Raw genomic sequence first — 25062 nt, 5'->3', positions numbered from 1 at the left:
TTCAGTGGCCTGGATGAAATTTTGAGAAGTTATTGTGATTTCCACTGTGGCAGTAGATAAATTAATGAAAAAAAATTGCATGGGTTGTGTAATAAATGTGTGTGACAGAAAGAGCAGGGAATTTTAGGTACAATATACTAGATATATTGTCTCGACAACCTGGATTTTTCCAAGTCAATTTCTTTCTCCATGTGTACTGCAAATTAAATCATCACTGATTACTCAGAAGGCCATATGGTATGCTAGTTCAATAACCTCTTGTGCGCAATCGACTTTTCCCCCCTATTAAAGACTTTCAACTTTTTATTATATAGTCTTACCTTCACATAAAAATCAAGAAACTGCACTTTTGTTGTGGTAACTATATCCAAATACTTTTTAACCCTGCAAAGCCCATTATTTTTTCAGTTTTTATCCCTCCTCCTGAATGAATACAGGCACAAACAATCTTATCAAGAGTGGGCTTTTATTTTTTTTCCTTTTTTGGAATTTTTTTAAACCTTAGGTTCCCTTCCAGCAGCAAATGGGTGCCAAGGAAAGAGACCAACAAAAGAATCCAAATGCTCCCTCCCGCCGCCTAATCAACACATTCCAAGCACAAATTAAGAAATGCAAACTAAACCAAAAAATATATATATATTTGTATATATAATTTGTCTTTTTCTCTCCGGGTTGCACCCCACCCTGCTCCGCCTCCAATGACGGCTGGGGTTTTGTGGCTCTCTTCAGTAAGGGGGCAGCAGGGCACGCACACACACACAGGTGGTTGGAAAAGGAGGAGGAGCATCGCTTGGTTCCACTCCCTCCCGTTGCTCCCCAAGTCTGACAGTAGAAAAATATGGCAGCTGGAGCCACCCTTATGCCAGGCCAAAGCCTTCTGAGCATTCCTGGATGGCCAGTAGCAGCATGTGACGCAGTTTCTCATAGCTTTCATAGGCAGGGAGGTCCAGCTGGTTGAAACTGGGGGAAGAAAACAGTAATTAAATGAGGGAAGGCAAGGATCACGTAATCAGCTAGACTGTTTGTACGCAATATTTTCGGTAATAACTCCCACCAGGGATCTACACTCCCCTCTTTGAAAATTAATCACCACCGATTAAAATTATATACATATATCACCAGTTCTTCCTTCATTTGTTTTTTTCGCCTTCAGCCTCACAACAGACCTAAGTGGGAGATTTTTTTAAAGTGGTATACAAATCCCCCGCAAAATAATTAAAGCCTCTCCCAGGTATTGCAGGAATACAGTTGCTTAAGTAGCTGTGTCATGGAATAAGTGTAAATACGCAAAAGGGTAGCAAAAAAAATTCCAGATCTTGCAGAAGTTGATTCATGCCTTGATTAACAGTGCTATTCCTTTTAGATGAAGGAGTTATTGCAGAGGGAAGCACTAAAAAAAAAAAGATCTAGGAAAATTCTTCTGATAAACACATATCAATAATGGATTTTATCCAACACTCCCATTTGCCCCTTACCACGTGTGAGCAGAAGGCAGTCTGTCTGTTGAGCGGTCATCTCTGTGGATCTGAAATTTCTGGATACCATTCATGCCCTCTAGGGCAGCAAAACCCTGCAAGGGCACCTTGGATGTGCCAGTGACGAACTGCAGGAACTTCGCTCTGTCAGCCTGATCAAAGGAACGCAGTGCTCGCCAGAACCACTGGATCTATGGGGAACGAAGGAAGGAGTTGGGTGCAATGTCAAGAGTTTTGTTTTTGTTCAAAAATGATGAAAAATTTAGACCCTTCAGAAAAAAAATGGAGGATATCCAAAAAAAGATAAACATATGCACAATTTAGTCCGAGAAAGGGACCTGTTTCAATGAGGTTTTTGTAGCAATAATGTGATGAATTCTGGAATATTTCAATATCCCCCCCCATTAGATTTTAACATTGCCTCTCTAGATGGAAGATTTTAGAATAGAATAGAGTTGGAAGGAACCGTGGAGGTCTTCTAGCCCAGCCCCCTGCTCAAGCAGGAGAAAGAATACAATCTCAGACAAGTCACTGTCCAGTCTCTTCTTTAAAACCCCCAGTGATGGAACTGAAAGCCTAACCTGGATGGAGTTTGCCTGATACTTGTGATACTCTGTATTGGATTTCAGGTCATCAATATCAATGGTAGGTAGCCCCGAAATTAGAAGCTCCAGTTCCTGTTCAGTGAAGATGGAGATGAGGCGCTTGGGGATAATCTCATAGAAGCCCTCCAAAAAGGCAGCCAGCTGCTTGCGGATTGCCCCTGCCGGAAGAAAACAGGATGCTTTGTTGGAAAAATTCTTCTTTAATTAATCCCTAATTGTCTTTAGAACCAAATCTATAAATGAATTATTTTCCATATTGGCTCCGTGTGCAGTTTTCTATATAAAGTTTACCATCTGTCATTCAGTTAGGTGGGCATGGAACTTTCAGAAACCCCAAGAACTGATACATGGGTTGGACCCTGCCCCGTCCCAGACCCATTGTGTCCCGACGTACCTGTCATTCTCATCTGACACACCAAGTGCACGTATTCCTTCTTGTTTTCCTCAGTCACAAGAATGTTGGCTCCGTTGGGCTTGAGGTCACGTACCTCACATACACCAAATTCTTGAACCTATTTAGCAGGGCAAAGCAGGGGTGGGGGAGGAAAGGGCATCAAAAGGGTGCTAAAAAGTTTGAACCAGAGAATAGGACAAGGCTACCATTTGAACATGGGGTTACCTCAGTGCTGAAGGTGAGATCATAACCCAGTGTGGAGACATCATTCTCCAAGAGATACACCAGTCCCTGGTAGAAATGGTAGTCCTCGCTCTCCATATCTGTGTACCTGCGGGCAACTGGCTGGATTAGAAGTGGTTCCCAGACAGGAAAGCTCAGGAGATGAATCCATTCATTTAATAAGACTTAAAGCAAATGCACTACTTACCTGACTGATTTGCCCAGGATATGCTTGTAGAAAGAACGGGTGAAGTAGCATTCTAATAACCGATTGTCATATACTGCCTTTGCCACAATGCGCCCGACAAACTTGAAGTAACTCAGGTGGTTGGGGTTACAGTGGGAAGAAGGATTGATGGTGTAGGTAACCCGATCACCAGGTGATGTGCGGAAAAGCGCATACATGGGGTTAAACATCTCCCGTGAGATTATCATGTACCACTCACGTAGCAAGCCTCCAGCATCCTGGCCCTCTTCTCCTTCAAATACTATGTACCTAGCAGAAGGAAGATAATATACATACATAATAGCACGGTTAGAGGCAGAAAGATGTTAAAACTGCCAAATTCAATCTTTAGTTTAAGGAAAACCTAAACTATACATATATTTTATATGACTTTTTTCTGGATATCAGGATTCAAAAAACCCAAAAGAACAACAACTAATAATAATTTGTATGCCATGATACCAATTTCACCACAGGCTGTAGCAAAATTTCAGCAACTGGACAAGAATATATTGCTTACAGCCTGTTTTTCATTTCTTCAGGTGATTTACGATGCAATTCCCGATAAGAATCTTCAAAGACGTGATCTCGACGCACGTGCACAGCCATATCTTCTTTCCTCAGCCCTTCATCCAACCTTTCCAATTCTTGCCGGAAATACCTGCAAAGGAAAGAAGATTGAGGATGCAGCATTACTGTGCCACTGTGTGGTCGTCACGACAATGACCACAGAAAACGGAAACTAACTTAAGCATAGTTTTCTTAGGCACAGAAAAAATCCAGTAGTCTGCCAGAGGGTTAAAACATTTTTGCTTATCACACCTGGGAAGCAGAAGAAGCAGTCGTATATTTGTTCGACAACAAAATCAAAATCAAAGTCTAACAAGTTACTATTGCTTGTTTTGCACTCATCCCAATGACTAGGGTAATTAAAAACATCAAGAATATTCAAATGCAATAGGAAATTTGAGCACTGTCCTAGTGCTCAAAGATGGAGCCATACTTCCATTCCCTGCTGCCGCCTTATTTTTAAAGAAGGAACCCCAAGTGTTATTCCACTCTGAAACCTACTTCCGTTTGACATCAAAGTCCAGCACACGTATGTAATCAACAAGGACAGCAAAGGGACCATCAGCCAGGTGGGTAGTGGACTGGCGCAGGATCTGGTTCAGCACAGTCCGATGTGTCTCTGCAAGTTGAGAGAGGTAATGATAAATCCATAGTCTTCCCAACCAGCAACTGATTTTTCAGCTACCAGAATATCTTCTGCCCCAAAGCTGAGCCCAATGAACCATAGGGTGCCAGTCATGATTTATCATTTACATTCCATCCCTTGTGAATTCTCTTATGGTAATATTTCTGGTACTCTAATAAAAGAGTTTCTTCCAGTTCTTTTGACGTGAGTCTGGTGTGTCTCAGCTTGAGCTTACCTGCAAAACGGAGGAATTTCTGGGTATCCGGGGGAAGGCTGGAGGAGATATGCATGGATGAAGGCTCACGGGAGAAAAAGGGGTCAAGGGAAGAAGGTGTTGCTGGTGTCAGTGGGGCAGGTGAAAGTGGCGGGGGTTCATCCTTGATATGAGCCAGCTGACTTTCCCGAGTGTCCCGTACTGGTGGCTTGCTTTCTCGCTCTGTCGCATGCACCAAAAAGAAGGCCTCCACTGCAGGCTGTAGCACTGCAAGCGAAAGAAGAAGGAGGAGGAAAAAAATAAGTCCCAAGAGGAAGTGAGGGCTAAACTAGTTGGACATGTACAAGCAGCCCCAGAACCTTACCAAGCACAGCGTGTTGGTCATGGGATTCTTCCAGCTCTTTCAGACACTCGCCCAACATGTCCCACAATTCATCCAGACTAAGCTGCTCACTGAGCAAAGGAAGATCTGGAGGGCGCTCTTCTTTCTCCTTCTCACCCTGCTGGGACCCTTCCAACACTGTGGAAACAAGGAAGTTGAGTCCAGAGAGACCGCACCTTTAAAAGCAATCTCCCCACCCTACCTCAGATACGCATAGATTTGTGACATGCAGTGTCTTTGTCCAAAAGTATGAGAACACCAAACAAGGGCTATGTCAGGGGCAAACGGCAGTTAAATTATTACCTTGCCATAATGCTGAAAAAATAATTATATTTTCTGTGGCTAAGGAAAAGCAATGGTGTCACAGGAGGCCACTGCAGCAAAACAGTGGGAAGTGCTTTCTGCCAACATCAGAAGGTAATCGTTTCTCAATTTTTCAGCAGTGGGCTGCAGATTTCATAGAATTCAGAGCAGTGCAAATAAGGAGTTTGCACAGATTCTCCACTGCTGGCATTCTAAGATATACTTGCTTTCCCATATTAATGGCAGCCATTGATTAACCTCCCAAATTGATGATACTAACCAACTGACTGGGTGTCTTGTGTGGTGGGTGATGGCTGATCCACATCCATTGGGGATTCATCTCTCCTTACAGATCCCTCTGCTTGGTTTGACTCCGACTGAAGAGAAGAGAAACACACCAGTGTCTAGAAGCTGCAGTCTTCTAGAAGTACTGGGGAAGTAAGTGCTGGGAGATCAGCCCAATCACTTTCCCAAGAAAGGATAGAAAATGGAATCACACTGAACTGTACATGGTAGCACTACAATTTTCCCACCCACCCACTACAAAGACCAAAGGAGGTTAAACATGCTACTGCACACAAGCTAAAATTTGCAGAAAGAAAATTAAACAAAAAGGCATTTCTACAAAAGTAGAGGATAGAAAAAAAGCAAGATGCATGAGATGCATGAAGGCTGATCATTTATAGCCTAGAGCAAAGGTTTTGCATGCACTTGAATGAGAAATTCTATAAAGGCACAGAACAGCAGTGGAAAAAAAGGAGGGGGGGTTGCCATCATTGGGACCTTTCCTGCAAGAGAGAACTTATAAATTGAAGTTACACACTGTACGAAAGCAGCTTGGCTTCAATATACTGTTGACTCTACTATCTACTGTTTATCTAACAAGAGACATAAGCAATAATCTTATGCCAACCTTGGCTTGATTAGTAGACCTGGTTATTATACTGAGAAAAATACAATGTGTGAGGCTCATCTCTTTCTACAATAGCATTTATAATGTAGCTGGCTGGAGAACCTCCTGTGAAGCTGGAGAATTGTGGTCTGAAAGTGCAAATGATTATCAGTGAAACATCTGGAGAGAGTGGGCTAAGGATTTCACATATTTGATATCATCAGCTATTATTATGTACACAAGTAAAAGATGTAGTCAGCCCATGTGGGTTGTGCCTTATGCCTGGTATGTAATAAATTATTTCTAGCTGCTAAAACTTAGAAGTAAATGCAATGTTGTATCTCTGAAAGGCAGCAAAAGACAGCAATAAGTGATTGATGCACAAGCCAGAGTTTGGACTTTGTAACTCAATGAATATGATGTTCTAACCTAGGCTGTACAATTGCTGCAAGTAAAAACTTAAGCTTTACTCCACAATCTCTATTGTGGATGGTACAAAATAGATGCTGGATCTAAATTGAGTTGGCACTACCACAGATGTCAGCTCATTCACAGCCAAGCACTTGAATCTGAGTGCTTTGAAGTTTGGAAAAGAGAGTAAGGTTGAAGAGCAGAGAAAGGTAAGCCATAACCATGGTTATCGATAATATATATTCAATTAATAACTAGCATTTATTTTGTTAAATCCTAGAACATGTCAATAAACTTGAGTCCTTCTGAAGCACTTTATTTTGTGAGTTGTCAGATGAGACCACAGCAGAGATTCCTGGCTACTGCTTTTTTGCACCTTTGCCAAAAGGGTAACCTAATGCCTACCTTTAATTTTTTTTTTGAGATTTAATAAATTCAACAATTAAAAAAGCAAAAATGGAAAATGTGCCAAACTGATCTCATCCAGTGTTGTATTTCTAATTTTCAGCCAATATTCTTGGGTATTAAAGAAAATTGCTGGAATTTCAAAATCATTATTTTCTTCTAATCCTGCCAAAGCTATTTGCCACCTGAGTTGTAGTCCAACCTTCCCTACTATGAGCAGGCCAAGCAAAATAAGTGATATGATTGCATTCTCAAGTTTCAATCTAGTACAGAAATAACAGAGTATGATTAATTTATTCACAGCAAGAAAGAACAAGCTCTATCATAGTGGAGTGACTTGAGAAAGAGAGGATCTGGCATTTACTTGTATTGTCACCTTTCTCGACTGTACTATAGATCTCTCAACACTTAAGAAAAGGTAAATAAGTTACAGTTAGCAAAAAAAATGTCTTAAGCCACCAAAAGGCTAGAGACCTGCCCACTTAGAAAAAAGAACACGAAATACATGTTGAGACAGTTAAAGAGTATAAAACAATTCTACATGAATGAAAACCCTAAGGATACAATTTGTTAAGACATTCTGGAAATAGTTTTGAAGCAAGAACTCTCAGTCAACTCTAAAAAGACAGAGGGAAGGAGGGAGGGAAGGAGGGAGGGAAGGAGGGAGAGAGAGAGACAGAGAGAGATCCAGCCAGCTACACAAGAGCAATGCTCCTAAATTAACCTGCTCCTAAACTAGCCTGCTGCTGCAAGCCTTCTCTCTGAGAAGTGGATCTCTGTGGGTTACGTGATGAAGTTCTCTCCTGCACAAAGAGGCTCTGATGACAAGAGCAGATAACCATAAAGGAGAAACGATGAGAAAAAAAGAATGAAAAAAAAAGAGTTTCAAATAAACAAAATGAGTGGCCTACAAGCGCCACAGGCACCATGCTAACCGTTGTTGCTTGCTGCTGCCTCCGGGCCCTCTGACCCTCACGTACCATTTGTATAATGGCGTCAGCCTCAGCCTCCAGCTGCCGAACAGCGGCCTGGATGCTGCTAACTGAGCCCAGACCGGAAGTACCTACACACACACACACAAAAGAGAGAACAAGAATGAAGAACTAGCCCCATCTACTAGGATTCAGCCCAATTTCAGCTTTGGGCTGCGGACTCTGAATGGCAGATGCAACCTCAGGGTCTGCCTGGACTGATCCCCTGCCCAACATACCTAGCCTGCCTGTCTGTTTTGCCTTTTTGTTGGCACGGCGTGTGTCATCCCGCAATTGAATGATGACCTGCAGCACCCTTAAGAAGAACTTCTGCGTGGAGGTTTTAGAGGTCAGCATAGACATTGAGGGTAGCTGGAGCTCCCGACCACCCAGGGGACGTTTCTGCGAGGCCACAATCACCACGTTTTCAGCAATGTCAAACCTGTGAGAGGGCACAGGGTTGGAAAGGGCAAAGGTCAGCCAAATACACTCAACACAAGGAGAGAAGGACCAGCTGAGAGGAGACTCACCGACTCTGCATCTTGCCTTTCAATTTGGTGGTCTGCGGCTGCTCCTCTGGGAGCCCATCTGGTGACAGAGACTCACACTGTGCTCGGCGCTGCTGTTCCAAATTGTATTCTCGCAGCTCTGCCAACAGTGTACCTGGAAAGAGAGAATTCGGGTTATCTTCGCTATAAAAAAGTACACAAGACTGTGAACTGCATCTGACAGGATTAAAAGATCAGCACACAATTATACCAACGTAAAAACCAAGACAACAACAACCCTGACCAACGCTTGCGTCAGGGAACAGAAAGTTAATAGTGAAAAGGATTCACCAACCTTCCCGTGACCGACAATTCCACAACTGAGGTGCAGCTGTTAAAAATGTTCCTTTCACATTTCAAAAATAACTGAGCATAAGGCAAAATTAGAACTCATGAATGATCTCTATCACAACAGAGGGAGTGGCCAGGAGGATATCGGTGATCCTGGATGTAAACCATTTTTTATTCCTACAGATAATATCCTCTAAGATACTTACGATCAACTCTGCTACTGGATTCTAATGCAATGAGAACATCCAAAGACTCCCAGGGAACAGCTCCACTAAGGTGTATATCATTTTCGTGAGCTTTGGCATCACCAAAGATGGAATTGATCTATTTGGCCTCCAGAAACAAATCTAGATCCATAAACCACAAACAACTGCACTTCTTTTGAAGCACTGATCTCTTTTTAAAGAAGCCACCAGTCCGGAGAAATCGCTTCCTAATAGTAGCCTATATACTGTAGGTAGTTCTTGCTTGACAACCATAACTAGGACCAGCAACTCCATTGCTAGGTGGTGTGGTTGTTAAGTAAATCTTCCTGTGTTTGAAGTGGAGACGCTGCAATGTTTGTAAATGTGACAAAACTATTTTTCCCAACAGTTGTAAAATCAGACGGTCACTAAACAAGGCAAAGGCTACCTGCAGAGTGCAGTTCCCTGTACAGAGAAAGTTCTAAAAGGATTATCTCAATTTACAGCAAAGAGAAAAGGCTTTTGAAACAATCCTGGCTGCAGGGAGAGACTGCTTATATATTGGCTACAATGTATTCTCAAATGTGACTTTAAACTTGCACTGCATTTAAAGAAGACACTTTTTCTGGCTTCATCTCTGGATTGAAAAGACAAGTCTTGGGTATTTAATCTACAGGGCTTTCAACAGAGGCATTTACCTATTTGTTTGCAAAGGGTGTAACCCAGTTGCCGTGCCCCATTAAGCAGGAGCTTCAGCACAGTGTCGCGTGTGGTTGGGTCACCTCGCGACAGTTGCAAGAGAACATTGGCAGCATCTTCCAGGCCTTCTTCAGAGCAAGAGTGAGATGTCAACACCTGGAAGAGGAAAAGAGAGTTTTGCTGTAGAGCTAAACGTTTTGTTCTCTACCCCCACCTCTTAAATGTGTCATGGGGGTCACTCCCACCACTCTATTATCACTCACCTCCACAGACAGCTGAAGCTGGTTCTCCGTTAAGCCTGAAGCTGCCATTTTGCTATCAGTCCCACCTCCACCTCCTTCACCCACCTTGGCTGGAGATTTGCTTGGTTTTGCGATAGCTGCAAAGATAAAGAGGCCACATGCAAAATCCATGTCACCTTGGATTTGAACTTCAGTATTTGAATGACCCGACAACCGATGAATTGAAATCTTCTATTCTTTATATGCAAGCCTCTCCTGAACTTTTTTCTGACAATTCTATTTTAGGAGCCCTCAACACATCGCAGAAACAAAATAGAGATTCCTTCCACCACCTATATTTCTCCCAGTCAAGACCCATTTGATAATAGATTCAAGTACAACAGTTAAGGCAGCAGATAGAGAGTGGAAAGGCCCCAATTAAGGTCTCTGTTCAACTGTGTCATTAACTATTACTCCACCCTGCCTCACACAATAATTATCTGGATCACATGAAAAGTCCTGTCCCCCACTTGTTCACCTTGAGCTTTTAGGAAAAAGGTAGGACATAATCATAGTAATCCTGTGAGAGCACAATGAAGATTTAACAGAGTACTTCTACTATAGCTTTCAGCTTTAAAAACTTCTGTTTACTAGTCTTTTAAAATATTGTTAATTTTAAGTGACAAAGGAAAAGATGATTGAACACATGATTGATACAATGTAGAATGTTTTTTGCTTATCTTTTAATACGTTGTTTTTAATATTGTAAAAATTGTGAGATTTGGAGGGATTTTTACCACTAGCGGTGGAGCTGCCAAAATTTTTTATTACCCTCTTACCTTTCCCCAAAAATGTTTAAAAACCAATAAAATTCTTTTATAAAAAAATATTGTTAACTTTCATGTTGCCTATTCTGATATATTTGAAACCAAATGGCTATGTCTAACAAAGCTTTAGAAACCAGAGAATGACTGAATAAACAAAACAATACGGGATGTGAAGCATCAGCTAAAATAATCTCCTACCACCCCCAAAACAGCAATCTTGTGACCAAGTTTTAATATAAAAGATATTTCAGCCTCATCTTAATCAAGATAATAGCCTGACACGCCACCTCTGTTAGAGAATAAGACTATTGAAGGAGAAATAATGGATTAACTGAAACACCAATCCTCTAAATCCAATGAAATAGAAAGTCCATCAATTTAGAGAATGTCTCTCAAAAGTAGATGCATCCAGAACACTTTGGTTATAACTGAGGCAACCTTACGTTTATCTCCAAGTGAAAGGGTAATAAGATTTGTTAGCCCTCAGCAATTCAAGCAAGAGCTAGCTAAAAATATTGTCTTGTGTGGTTAAGACAGATGCACTGTAAATTAGGCATGAGAAGCTCAGGACCATTTCATTGCTAACTGATATTAATTTTAAGATGGGTGCCTATAACAGGACTGGATTAGAATGTACAGCATTCTTCACAGTCCAACTTTGGATCAAATCAGTCTTGCAAAAATAATGGTCATCCTCACTCTAGGCTGATTCATCAAACTTCTTTTTAAAAACTTCAGTTCATCCTGACCATGATCTTCATCAGGCAAAAAACAGCCTGGAGAAAAGGCTCCTCTCAAAAGATGTCAGAAACCTTGAATCTTGCCTAAGATTAGCAGTGATTCCAGTTGCGTACTTGAATACAATCCTCTTTTGGTAAGATTATACCCTCAAATAACATCCCAGAAAAACCAAGGACCCTTTTTGTTTTACTTTGAGTTAGCATGTTTCATTTATTCTATTTGATTTATATTCTGCTTTTCATTTTGGAGCACAAGGCAATGTACATGTTGCTCCATGGTATTCTAAATATCACGGACACATGATTCTTGCCTTTCTGGTCAGTGGGGAAGATTCCTAGTAGCTGGGAGTGAAGCCTAAATTTCGCTTATAATCCCTGCAAAGCTAGATTAGGTTTCTCTTTCTCCCCCCCCCCCCAAATGAGAGGACTTACTGGACACAGCAGCTGGAACGGTTGATGTGGTGGTTACTGTGGCAGCAGCCCCAGAAGCGGCGATCGAAGCAGCAGTTGCAGCTACAGCTGCCGCTGCCAAGGCAGAAGCAGGGACAGGGACTGGGACTGGGAGGGGGGCAGGAGCAGGGGCAGGAGCGGGAGCAGGGGTAGAGGCAGGAGCTGGGGTGCTGGCTGCATTAGGAACAATGTAACTGGTTGCCCCCTCAGCTGCGTTCTTGTTCTCAGGAAGAGCAATGGAGATGAGAGACAGCAGGCGCAGCAGCTTTTCAGTCAGCAGAGAGCTCCGTCTGATCACTGGGTGCGACAGCATGTTCATCAGCTGGCCCAATGGAGAGGCTTCCAAACTGTAGGGGGAGCTCTCCCCTTCTGAGCCAGAGCTCACAGGCACAGATTTGATAGAGTTCTTGCCCTTGCGGCTTACATTCATGTTATCCAGTTTGACCAACAAGTCCCAGAAGTCCGTGGAGATGCCACTTGTGCCCATTTGACCTGGGCAAGGACTGCTTGACTGCTTATTACCACGCTCCCGCTCATTTTCACAGTTGGTCTCTTTGGTCCGCTGCTGTGTGAAGTGACTGGGAAACACCTGGAAAGGTAGGGGAAAGGAAAGGAGGGGAATTAAACCTCTTTCCAGGATCTCTGAATCCATGCTGGGAGCCCACATTCAATTTTAAAAGTTTACTAGTTGGTCCTCTCTGGTTTCACAATATAACAATGGCACTTTCTCAATTTAACTAACTCCCCCAAGCCCCCACATGCATATGCCATCTTCTAGGGCTAGACTCTCTAGGTTCTGGGGGGGGGGGATATGAATCAAGTTACCTTGAGGTCCTATAAATGTAACTACTTAATAAACAAACAAACAAATTAAAATAAACCTTGAGGTTCTATAAATGTGATAAATAAATAGTAAAATAAAATAAACTAGCAATTAACTGCCTTGATGTTAAAGATCACTTGGATTCTTCAGATTCAGAACCTGAAGAGCCTGACCAGGCAAACCCTTAGCCTGTGTTGCAGGAATTAACAGAAGAGAACGCCGTGGGGAAGAGGAACCTGAGGAGATGCAACTGCAGGCTGGTCTGGCTGACCCAGAACCTGAGTTAAATAAGCCCCTGAACCGCAGGTTAGATATTATGAAGGGTAGACCAAAGAAAGTCAAGCCGACTAGTTGGAAGAAAGAAGCCTGACCTAGCAGATTAGTAGTCAGGGGACAACTGCTTATCTGGCTCACTATGTTCTGTCTTCTTCCTTGAAACTTTATCCATGTGAGGTTTGGGGTTTATCTGGTTAATCCGTGGGCTAGATGATACAGAAGACAGGCCGAATACTAAAACCATGTGACCTACCACATGACCTGCTATTTCAGCCAGAAGAAATAGCGAATCACGAGGTAGCCGATATCATCAAGTTCTTCCCTGCACATCGACTACTGGGAGAAAGATGAGCCGCAGGACAATATTTCTGCCTCAAAATGTGTCAAATATAAAATTTGACGTGTTTTGAAGCAGTCGAGTGCCAAAGTATGACTGTATCAACTCTTGGATCCTCTCTACATCTGTGATTTGCTTACTTTTTTAAATAAAAAAATCACTTAGAAAGTTTTACATCTCTCACACACTTGTGTGTTATTTCAACTGAAGATTTATGAGCAATAAATATCTTGAGTTTGTAGCAGAAGTATCTGTGTATATACCATATTTTTCGGAGTAAAAGAAGCACCTTACCCCCACCTAAAAAATGGTGAAAATTTGGGTGCCTCTTACACATTGAATGTAGCCCCACCCACCCACCGGCCTCCACCCTTTGGCCTCTGCCTCCCAGAAATTTACCTCCTTGCAGCAAACGGGAAAATAGGGCTTGTGAAGGCAGCAATAGGCTATGGCAATCCCTGCAGCCTGAAAACAGCTGATGACCGGGAGGCCCATGCTGAAATTGAAAATGAAACTTGCTGTTTGCTGTACAGACAAATTGCTGGGAGGTAGAAGCAGTTTTTTTTTCTTGTGCTAATCAGGCTGTTTGCTGTTTGCTGCAAGGAGGTAAGTCAATAACTATAAATGCCTATAGAATGTTCAAATTATTAGACTTATTTTTTAAAGACTGCTTTACTATTGTTCTAGACAACTTAACAAAATGAAGAAGCGTTTTAAAATAAATGCTTGATCTGAAGAGGCCCAGTGCTATTGTATTTTCTTTTAAATAGTGGAGAATAACGTATACCTCCAGAAAGCCACATCAATTTTAATAGCTTCTGTACAAGTATGGTCTGAAATGTAACAGTGTCCTGTTGTCTAATTAGACCCTGATTTAGTCATGTTTGGAGTAGATCTATTTAAATAATTGGGAGGAGTTAGTGTGACTACATTTAAAAAAACTTTCTGGCATTAATATACTGCCATAATGTACATTTCTCCAATTCTTGGCTATTTCTATGGGTCAGGCACACATGCACAGAAATACACCACAAACAGTGTATATTGTCTGTACTGTTTGATGTTTATTGCAAGGAATCAAATTGCTGGGAGGCAGATTTTTTCCCCTTGTTTTCCTCCCCAAAAGCTAGGTGCGTCTTACACTTTGGAGCATCTTATACTCCGAAAAATATGGTAACTAGCAGCACAGAACACAAAATATACCTCTAGAAAATGTATACACAATATCTGTTTACAGCTTATAGTAAATGGTAGCTAATAAAAAGGAATGGACAGCACTAGCACTGAACAGTTGCCACTGCATGTAGAGAACAAAGTCAGCCTACCCACTTCTAAAGACTAATTTTCAAACGCTAGCATTAATATTAATAAGCATTCCTGCTCCTTGCCTAGAATAGCGGTAGTATTTCTTACCCTGTAGTAACCCGGAATACTGATTAATTGCAGCTCCTTTTGGATAGACATAAAGCAAATATACAACAAACCTTCATTCATTTTAAATAAATGCTGAATACAACTGGTAATATAAGGAAGATTCATAAAATGGTACTCTGTGGAACATGTTTTTTAGTGGGCAGGTCTGGAACTGGGGTAAGCCTTCCTACTAGAAAGTTTTAAGCGTCGATATCCTGAAACTGTAGCGGGTAGGTGGAGAAACTACTCCAGGGTAACTTCTACCACTGAAGGGAAAAAGCTATACATTGCATTTTACCTTTAAATTCATACAACTCTTTGACATAAAAGAAGCGGGATCAGAAAAGGCTACAGTATTTTTGTATTTCTAGTGTGGCACATGGACTTTGGGGGACAGAGTTAATGCACTGCAGCCGACTGCAACAGAATTCTGGCCACATCAACTCACAATGAGGACAAGAATTCTGGCAGACAATCACTGGGTCAGTATCTTCATAACAAGTACAAGGGAGAAGTAAATTTACTCGTATTTCATTCAAGCCTAAGAATTAAAAAAGCAGCTTGGAAATACTGAAATGAAAATTACAATTTCACTCTTCCCCATTAAAATTAGTTGTGTTTCTATATGGTTTTTAAAAAGTGTTTATGCTAGTTCTCTTTGTGGTTTTTAGCACACCCATGGACAAGATGGATTTAAATCTTGTAAATAAGATATATTATTATACATATGTATAGTTCTATAGCTCACTATTTTCTATTTAGGAACTTGTTGCATTTTTTTCTACATCTATCTCCTTGTGATAATCAGCCTTGTCATCTTGATTTACACATGGAATTAATTTGGTTTTTTTAACTGCAATATTTCAACCTTTTCTCCAAAAACAAACTGGCCTACTTCTTTGAGTATTCCTCAAAATGAAAAAAAAAGAAGCTTTTCCTTATTGTATGAAGAGTAGTACATTAAAAATCTCTTGCCTTCACCTTGGCAAGTTGAATGAGAGTATCAAGTACATGGCGGCAGACCACTGGGGCAGCCTGTGGGTGTATGTGAACTGTGGAACCAGCAGCAGCATGCTTCTCCGTGTGCTTGCGGCCTCCAGCTCGTTGGATCTGGAAGATGTTGGTTCTACAACCCAGAGCTGCATCCATGGAAACTGAGAGCCAAGAAAGTTGCCCCGAGCTTTTGGATTCCATTTTATGCAGCAGGTCAAGTGGCCGGCTGTCTAGACCACAGCCTTTGGCTGCCCTTTTGCCTTTGTCATCTGGTGCCACAGTCCCCTTGGGTGTCTCCACACACAGTTCGCTCTCACTGCTGCGCTGCAGGATGGAAAGCAGGCTCCGAATCACCCAGTTTCGTGTCTGTGCATGATAACAAAGATTCCGCAACACCCGATGAAGCCGGCTTGTGTTCAGCTTTGGCTCATCTACAAAAAGCAGGACCAACAGACAGGACAAGGCCTCATGGTCCAGTAGAAGGCGTCCACGCAAACGCAGCAGACTGTCTACATTGCTGCCTGAAGGTCTAAGAAGCAACAATAGAAATATCAGAGAAGTTTATACCATATTCCATAAATACAAGATACTTCTTTAAAGAACCCCAAAGAAACCCTTTCTAGCAAAGAGAGAGACTCATTTAGTAGAGGCAGGTTTCCTTAGGTCATAACTTCAATGAGTTGGAAAGTTCTCCTTTCTTGTCAATGCTCATTCTATCTGTTAATCAGAATGAATTTGAATCCATTGAAATTTAAATCAAATATTGAATCAAATGGTTATCCTCAAGGCTGCTGGTTCTTAAAACTAAAGCCCTGCTCTTTATTTTCAAACCAATCCAGTCTGTCTGTCAGCTTACACAGTGAAGCAGATCAAAAGGCAGGACTTTTTGGAATGGCTAAGTACAGGTATTTTCTTATTTCTGGAGGCAAGATCATGGCCAGTCCAATTTTCAGATTTCAAATTAAGTCCACCTCCATGTTAACAGCATAACTAGTTTGGAGCAATTATTACAATTTTAGTTTTGCGATTCCAAACAAATCCCGTTTATTGCACGCTGTATCCCTCCTCCAGAAAAATCCTGTCCCACTCAATATCTAGTACCTGCTGTGGCTGCTGCTACCACCCATCTGGAAGGTACCTCCTCTTTGTACAGCTAAGCGTGTATACTGGACACCTCTGTTTCCACTCAATCGGCTTGTGAAGGCTGCGAAGAGTGAAAAGGGGAGCAAAGTAATTGAATCAAGAGTTGAGACCCAATAAACCAAACAATATACGATGACAAAACAGGAAAGGCTTGCCTTACCTGGGCTACGCAAAATAGCAGACAAGGCAGAAGTGCTAGAGTGGCCAAAGAGTCGCTCATGCATCAGTTGACGCTGGCGGGCTTCTTGTTCTCGCCTCAGAGCCTGTGCCTCAGCAGCAATATCAGGAGGCATGACTGCCAATACACTATCCTCCATGTCTTCCAGCACACTGCGCCGCAGATCTGATGGCAATGTTTGAATGAAAGTCACTGGATCCATGGGTGTGTCTGAGCTTGTGCTTTGGGCAAGCTCACGCCTTTGCTGTTCTGCCCGCTGCTGTGCCAACACCTGGAATTGAAAAAAAGATTTTGAAAGTTTGAAAGCCAACCATTTCCTCATCACAATGAAAACTTATATGCCGACCAAGTACAGTGTTAGTTTCTACAAGCAAAGCATTTCTTCAGCCATATGTCCTCTAAATACCAAATTACCCAGTATGAATAAATGAAAGGCTGATATGGTATTAAGCCTTAATGGAGGAATGAGGAAGCTGATCCAGTGCACCAGCTGATTCAGCTGATGAAGTGACTTGCAGATCACAAAAACTTAATGCTTTTTAAATAAACTTTGGTTGCCGAAAAGGTACTATCAGTTTTTCTGCCATCATAGACTAACTAAGAAAGAACTTATAAAAGAAATATTCATTAAATAACTAATAATTGGAATATCTGTATGAGTTTCTCAGGAGCAGAAACTTTAGCTTGATTCTGACATCATTGCATTAGTATTTTGATTAAAAACAATACATCTTTACATAGAAAGAGCAAGATCAATTATGGGTGTCTATTTCATAAATAGACTCCATGAACTTGGATAAGCATGGAATTCCTTTCCTTGGAGATTTGGCAGAAGAGAATTAGGCAAGTAAGTTCACAGAAAGAGTAGTGGAAGCTTGGAACCAACTTCCAACAAGGTCAGTCAGCAGTTTAAACATGCTTATTAGGATAGTCCATCATCCAACATAAATTAAAAAATAAAGTAAATTAAATAAATTAAAAATAAGTAATTAAAAACAAAACAAAACAAAACTCAAAGGGCAGACTCAATGGACCACTAAGTCTTTTTCTGCCATCAGTTTTCTATATTTCTAAGTATGACTAAAGAATGATTTAGAGAAACAATCCTATTTTATGCAATGCAATTCGGTGGACCACAAGGATAGCTTCAGTTTCTTACTTCTGTGAAGAAATTGCTTTGATTCTGTTACCCTTAAGAAGTATATAGTAATACCTCTTCCTGGATAGCTGGGGGCAAAGCAGCCAAGAACTCAGGACTGACTTCTGTCACACCAGGATTGCCCACTACAGGAGGTGTTGGAGTTGTGGCCGTGGTGGTAGGAGCTGAACGGGCAGGAGGCCGGATACCCAACTGGTTCTGCAGCACTTCGCGTCGAATGTCATCAGGCAAGGCAGCCAAAAAAGATGGGTCGACACCTTCAGGAAGATTTATTCCTGTTGAAAAGGGATATTAGGTGCAATTGTTGGTGCTACAGAGAAAAGTTAACTATTATAAAACTGACCGTTATCTTTTTTGCTCCTGTAACATTTACCTGCCAAAGGATCTTCCTCTTCACTGCTGGTGGAAGGCAGTGGTTCTTCCAAGATGCCCCGAGAATCAGCACCAGAAATGGCTACAGCTGAATCTCTGGTGGAGGAGCTCTCAGAGGAGGATGCCGGTGGGGAGCTACATAGCAGGGAAGAGTGGTAATAATTAGTGCAGGGCTAACACAAACAAAACAGGCAACCGGCTTATATTTGATTTCTGGCCCTTACCCATCATCCACCTGCTGGCTGGGATCAGGCTGGCCCTCCCTAGCAGTATGGGCGTTTGGCCCTTGTTGGCTTGCATCGGCTGCTGCCACCACAACATCTGTGCCTGCCTGTTCCACGGTGCTAGCTCCACCACTCTCTGCCACGCTTTCTTCCAGATTGCATGAAGCCAGGCTGCTGGTGTCCATGGGTGAGCCCTCCAACTGGCTGCTGACAGCAGTCAAGGCATCTGAGTCTTCAGCTCTCTCTGGAGAGAGTGAAGCTGGTGGGAAAAGCAAGACAAAGGTTTGTGGGCAGGGAACTCAAATTCTTTCACGGAGATTCACAGAAGAACACAGCTCTCTGGGATGTGATGGTCCTCTCCAAGAAATTAGGACAGAATATATTGCTTGAAATACTGGACTGAAAATCTGTTGTTAATCAAGATTGCTAGCACCAGGTTGAATTAAAAGAAGCTATTCTTTCCATTCAACAAAGCAATGCCACATTTTGGCTGTAACGTACTAAAAGACTTTGGAGTGACAGACTGCAGAACTTTTCTGGAAAAACTACCAAAGCAGAAGAGTAACCCAAATAAATTGGCCAAACATTTCATTATTCAAGTCAAAATTTGAAATCACTCCTCCATAAAAAGACTGAGTTTTTAAAATAAAGAACGTTAAACAAAGATTGATATAACCAAGACTATATCACAGTGGGGATTATTACACAGGCATTAACCTTGTATGTTAAAATTTCATAAGAACACAAACCCTTGAAAAAAACATGCTGAATGTTTGGACAAAGGTAAGAGACATGACTGCACAGCTATGCACAAGGGTCAGAAAGGGGCAACAGTGGCTGCAGGGTGAAGCCTAAGGCCACTTACTGATGGTGGGGGCAGGTGAAAGCTCCATCTGCGTGGCCTCAGCGTCTGTGCTCAGCCTCCCAGTGCCCGAGTCCTCCTGCTCCACTGGCATCAGCAGCTGCCCAGAAGCCTGAGCAGTGGACTGCCCCACCAGCTCCGAAGGGAGCTCTCCTGCCCCTGTTGCTTGTTGCTGTTGCTGCTGGGGGCTCTCCAATGTGACCAGAGTCTGCTTAGAGCCAGCCGAGGTGTCTTTGGCGGCAGCTGAGACTGCGGGGTAGCCGTCGGGATGGGTGGCACCATCTGGGAGCCAAGAAAGGGAGGGAGGCTGGCTTAAAACCCAACCTGCTGAGCAGCAGGAGGATTTCAAATGGGGCCTTGGCTTTCCCCCATTTTAGTAAAACAGAGCTCCGAGTTCCCACAAAACTAAGTGCATTAAAAAAAAACAAAAAACAATATTGGGTATTTTACTCCATACAGGGAAAGTAGTAAGTTGTATAGTTATCTCCGATTTGGGGCACAAATCCCTACCCCACAACAATACAACTTACTACCTCACCCTGGTAGGAGCAAGAAGCACGAAGGTATATAGTATGAAGGCAAAGTATTATATATATATTGTTTTTGCGCTACAGGAGATCCTCCCCTTATCTCTGTAATGAATTTCTCTACTCAAAGCACACAACTGCGGTTTTTAAAGATACAATAGCCTACTGCAAACACCCCAGCCAAACCCAGCAATGGAAGAACAACAAAAAAAATATATCCCGTGTTGCATCCAAACTTGGGAGTTTGGATTCCCAGTTCCTTGCTGGAGTTAGGTGTAATCTTTCAGTAGCATCTTTCTTCTTCTTCAGAGTAGGAAATGGAGGCATGATGGAATTAGGCATCCTCATAGGAAAGACAGTAGATTGTATAGTTATCTCCAAGACCGGGTATGACCCTAAAACTATACAATCTACTACCTCATCCCAGGGGGCCCAGGAACAGCATCTGCTTGAGCTAAACTGGGGGAAGAAAATAGGACACCAACCAAACATCCTGAAGAAAATAAATTACCTGGAAGATTCTGCTCAGCTGAACTGTTTGACTGTGGCACTGGTTCCTACAGAGGCAACAAACATACAAAATCAGAGTGATGCAGAATTCAATCAATCCATCTCAGGCTCTGAAGACCAATGTAGGTAGGAAAATACTAATCTGCACCTTCTTTTTAGGACAGGAAGGAGATTGTGTGTTACTCCCACCCAGTGTCTCCATCTGTGTTTTTTCTAGTCTTGTAAAGCAAACTTAAGGACAATTCCACATAAAAGCTAGTAAACATATTCTATACTTTGCTATTAAACACATAAAAAGACCTAATTGCTAGCTCTGTCCTAAAATCCAAAATTACAATGCATACAAAAAGAAATGCAGAGTATATAAGGCTATTTATGCTCTTTAATTAACCATTATTCAGTTTTACAAATAACAAATAATTAGTTTTTTATTATTCATAGTAAGAAAAAAACAAACAAACATATGCTGGAAGTCACTATATACTGTTTTAAATCTACTGAAGTTATGATAATACTTAGTAAGCATCCTAAATATTTTCTTGAAAAATTGCATTAATATTATTCACTGATTCATAGAAAGATAACAGAAGTCACTTCTATTTTTTGTTAGAGTATTTCATTTTTCCTATTTTGTTCAATTCAATTCTTCATTTGTTTTTCTGCTGTCGTGAACTTCTGCAAGTAATAATCTACAGTATTTCATTATTAATCATATTTAATAAACTAGCCTCCTTTATTTTGTTGCTGAATTGGAACATAAGCCTTATTAAATAAGGAAGAAAAAAGAGCTGTAGGGATTGGGCTGTGTTTACGAGAAAAATGTGATGATTCTGGGATAAAGTCACTTAGAAACAACAAATGGTTAGGGCCAAGTCTCCCTTCCTTTCATAAACAGAGGTTGTTTGTATTCTGCAATATAAAGTGCTAACTTAACCAAACATATTTCTTAGCTGCTGATCCTTCTTCAACTAACTTTAGCAGCCATATCAGATAGAAAAAGCCTTGAAAGTCTAATGCCTGGTTTCTAGGGGTGCCTTAAAGAAAATCCACAAATAGTCAAGTTTGACTTCTAACCTGAGGATTCTGCTCGTCTTCTGAATCTTTGGCCTTATCAGACACTTTGGCCTCTTCCTCCGCCAATTGCTTGCGTCTTTTCTCTCTTCTTTCCTCTAGCTCTTCATCCCTCAAGGCTTCCAAGTGGTTGATAATGGGGACTTTGACCACTGAATGGAGGAAAGGCTTCCAGTCAAGCACAGTCAATTTAAGGGAGTAGGATACTATCTGAAGGAAGTACTCATTAGCTCACCTGAAACGCAATCATGCATGCTTTCCGCATCAAGTACTTTGCATTCTTCCGTCCAGCGTGTCAAGGCAGTTGGGATGCTTGACAATGTTCCTAAAGAAATGAATGAAAGGGACGACGGTTTTGAAAGAATTCAAATATCATAATTGAAGTATCAAGAAATAACATTTTGGAGGAGCAGGCTCCATAGAAATTGAAGGCAAGCTTGGTATCCCTTGAATAATGCATTCCTATGAATGTGGGCCAAGTAAATCCCATTAACTTAAATGAAGTTTGCATATATGTGAATATGCATAGGACTATTTCCTAAATTTTAAATGCATTTTTCTAAAAAGCATTTTCTGAGGAATTAACGCAATCAAATTAAAGCCAAAAAGTCTTTGGAGCAAGCTTTCCCTAAGCATCAATGTTGTTTCACTGTGACTTGGTTATGGCTAACAATGGTAGAATCAAAGCTAGAGAATAGCTTTCAAGAACTGGAAGTCTCTGAGATACATCAATGTACCATAATGCTTCCTTAAAATAATGATAATTCCTCTCCTCCCCCTCCTGCTTGCAAATGCTGGATTTCTAGGTTATAGACAGCTTTGGTGTTATTCAAAACTTTGGTTAAGACACAATTATTTCAGTATTCCAAAGCCTTGGCAATTAGTTCCCTGAAGACTTGCCTGCCTGGCTGGTAGCTGTGCTCTGGTCATGAAAGAACTCATCCAGCAACTCATCGTCCGAGCGAGCAATTATGTGCACATCATCATTGCCTACCAGGAGGCGAGCACGACCTCGACTCTGCAGTGGAAGGCTACTGCTTAGCTGCAGGATGTCTGCGGCTGCTGAAGGACCCAGCAATCTAAAGATGACATGCAGTAATTGGAAAGAGTTAGGAAGCGGATGTTGCAATATTTTAGGATAAGGATGATCCAATGCGTGAACAAATTGCAAATAAGCCGCTCTCTTCTAAAGCAAATTACTGGAACCTGAGAAATGGACAATATTGTTAACATTCAGCATTGTTCCCATTAGGCTCCTCTTTTTCCTTAGCTTACCTTTGCAGAATGAGAGGTGGGTTGGGCTGTCGGGTGCCTGGATAATGCACATGAATTGTATGTCCCGTATTGGCGGTCAGTTGTCGTAATGTCCTCTGGCTGCGACCAATGCCTTGTGCCAATCGAGTAGTAGAGGAACCGCTACCCAAAGTCAAAGAGCTATGGTCTGCATGCCGTACCATAAGCGGGTGAGTGGCCGGAATATTGCCAGGTGAGGGAGGAATATCCGCTAGGAATAAAAATAGGAGAGTTAGCAGATCAAGATGGGGACGATGAAGATTTAAGCAGAGATTTCCTTAAATTATAAAATTGGCCAGACCCACAGATTTAGCAAAGGTAACATCATATAGGTTTCTAAATGACTCTTGTTGTTTCTGTAAATTCCAATTCATCGCATCAGCCTGGGCAAAACACAGGAAAAATACTTCATTCCAAAATAAGAAGAGTAGCTTCTTAGCCATCAACATTCTGCTTCCCAATTCTCACAGGTTCTAGAATAGCATCAATATCCTATGGCTTCTGAGTTTCAGAATTCTTACTGGCGCTGGAGAACATGTTGTCAAATTCTATGATGAGGTCATCTTCACGGTCAAAGCGTTCAAAACGCACCAGCGGGGAGGCATTCATATCAGGATAGTCTTCATCTAACTCCATCTCTGAGCCGTCATCATCATCTTCCTCTTCTTCACCTTCTTCACCTTCTTCATCATCCTACAACGAACAGCAAACATCAAAATCAATGATGTGTATCCAGGATTCTGAAATCCATCCCTTTGCATTTCCTCATAATCATGCTCACTACTTTGAACCAAGGGAAATCCTAAACCAGCAAAACTCTTAATTTAATTGTACATTAAGCAGACTACAGATTCCACACATTATTAATAGTTCTTGAGACTACTAAAAACCAGCCAACTTTTAATTGTCCTTCCTTGTTATTCCATACAAGTTAGTAATGTGAAGATTGCAAAGTTGGCAGTAGGCTTTTGTGCTGACTTTTCTCCTAGTGCATTTACCTGATCGTCTTCATCTTCCTCCTCCTCCTCTTCTTCCTCATCTTGACTGTCATCTTCATCCTCATTGCTACCACTGCTGTCTTCTTCCTGTGTGTGCTCTTCCTCATCTTCAGGATCCAAGATATTCATAGAATCTAGAACAGAATTGAGAGTGCAGATAAAGTGAGGTGGCTTGTGCTAATTAAATGAAAACATTTCCAGTTATTACTCTAATGAGATTTTCCAAACTTTTTTTTTCAAATTTGGAAAAGCCTTGTGAAGCAAGATTACATAAATAATTATCTTTCTGCTTTCTAAAAAAAGAGCTTACGCCTATGAACATCTTGAAAATATAGTAGTGTTAAGTTTCTTTTCTCCAGCACTGCACCAACCCCACCGGAAGGATGTCTATTGGCATTTTTATGACTAGAGATAAATGTTTAGGCAATGCCTCACCTTCCCTGTTGGCCTGTAGTGTGGAAGCCTGGCTCAGATTGGAAGGTGCCTCATCCATCAACACATCCTCCTGAGACTCATCCTCTCCACTTCGTCCCACTGAAGGACACAAAGGTAGAGCACAGGATTTAGCAGAATCATGACTGAACAGCTTTTTTTCTGTTGAGGAATGCCAGAGCTGTCCATTTTATCTATAAATACCCATTATGATTCTGATGTGATGCGGTAACTAAAAACAAATACACTGATGACAATGTCATGAATGCATTTGCCTCTGCCTAGCACCCTGAGAAAGAAATGAAATGTTTCTAAAGAGAGAACAGATAGCATGGGCATCTGCCAACTATTAGTGCAGCTTTTTTCATGCTTTGCATGAATGAATAGCAGCCAAGCAATGGCGTGAGCAGCCATTTTTCTCTATCTGGAGGAATGGCCACTCATATAAGATAGAATTCTCTATATTATAATGTGGAATTTAAATTATTCCTTTAGATTACACACAAGGAAAATAAAACAAGACACGTTAAACCCTGAGATCCTAACTGATGACCCTAACATTGAATTATGTGTTTGCTCTCACCTATTATAGTACTATTTCCCGAGCCACCATCCTGCTCCAGTAATTCATCAATCAGATCTTCCAGTTCATTTTCGACCTAGAAAAACAAAGATGGGAACATCACTGAGATCCAGTTGTTCCACATACCTTAATAAGCCTTGAAACTCTACAGAAGCTGTACTACCTTGTGTTAGTACCTCTCTGCTTGTTGTTCAAGCAAAGGTATAAATTAA

The 25062-nt window shown here is 41.5% G+C and overlaps 1 protein-coding gene across 2 annotated transcripts in view; it reads right to left on the bottom strand.

The window, feature by feature from the left end:
• Positions 1–449: 449 nt before the first annotated feature.
• HUWE1 (HECT, UBA and WWE domain containing E3 ubiquitin protein ligase 1) overlaps positions 450–25062 on the bottom strand; it is a 121173-nt gene continuing 96560 nt past the window's right edge. For both annotated transcript variants that reach the window (XM_081941708.1, XM_081941709.1), the window contains exons 52-84: positions 24851–24926; positions 24271–24369; positions 23836–23969; positions 23359–23530; positions 22820–23048; positions 22445–22623; positions 21780–21869; positions 21548–21696; positions 20475–20520; positions 19440–19718; positions 18575–18833; positions 18352–18485; positions 18033–18253; positions 16802–17090; positions 16600–16702; positions 15481–16027; positions 11639–12245; positions 9682–9797; positions 9418–9574; positions 8226–8358; positions 7935–8137; positions 7660–7787; positions 5297–5393; positions 4696–4851; positions 4353–4598; positions 3994–4111; positions 3443–3583; positions 2905–3192; positions 2700–2805; positions 2475–2592; positions 2057–2238; positions 1476–1666; positions 450–960 (exon numbers count right to left, since the gene is read on the bottom strand). In XM_081941708.1, the coding sequence (XP_081797834.1) occupies positions 858–960; positions 1476–1666; positions 2057–2238; positions 2475–2592; positions 2700–2805; positions 2905–3192; positions 3443–3583; positions 3994–4111; positions 4353–4598; positions 4696–4851; positions 5297–5393; positions 7660–7787; positions 7935–8137; positions 8226–8358; positions 9418–9574; positions 9682–9797; positions 11639–12245; positions 15481–16027; positions 16600–16702; positions 16802–17090; positions 18033–18253; positions 18352–18485; positions 18575–18833; positions 19440–19718; positions 20475–20520; positions 21548–21696; positions 21780–21869; positions 22445–22623; positions 22820–23048; positions 23359–23530; positions 23836–23969; positions 24271–24369; positions 24851–24926 (6096 nt within the window). In that variant the 3' untranslated portion in view covers positions 450–857. The remainder of the gene's footprint in view (positions 961–1475; positions 1667–2056; positions 2239–2474; positions 2593–2699; positions 2806–2904; positions 3193–3442; positions 3584–3993; positions 4112–4352; positions 4599–4695; positions 4852–5296; positions 5394–7659; positions 7788–7934; positions 8138–8225; positions 8359–9417; positions 9575–9681; positions 9798–11638; positions 12246–15480; positions 16028–16599; positions 16703–16801; positions 17091–18032; positions 18254–18351; positions 18486–18574; positions 18834–19439; positions 19719–20474; positions 20521–21547; positions 21697–21779; positions 21870–22444; positions 22624–22819; positions 23049–23358; positions 23531–23835; positions 23970–24270; positions 24370–24850; positions 24927–25062) is intronic.

Source organism: Natrix helvetica, assembly GCF_964273705.1.
Source record: "Natrix helvetica genome assembly, chromosome: 1".
In the NCBI taxonomy this organism is placed as follows: Eukaryota; Metazoa; Chordata; class Lepidosauria; order Squamata; family Natricidae; genus Natrix; species Natrix helvetica.
Note: the sequence above shows the minus strand (reverse complement) of the source record. Positions and strands in the feature narration are given on the sequence as shown.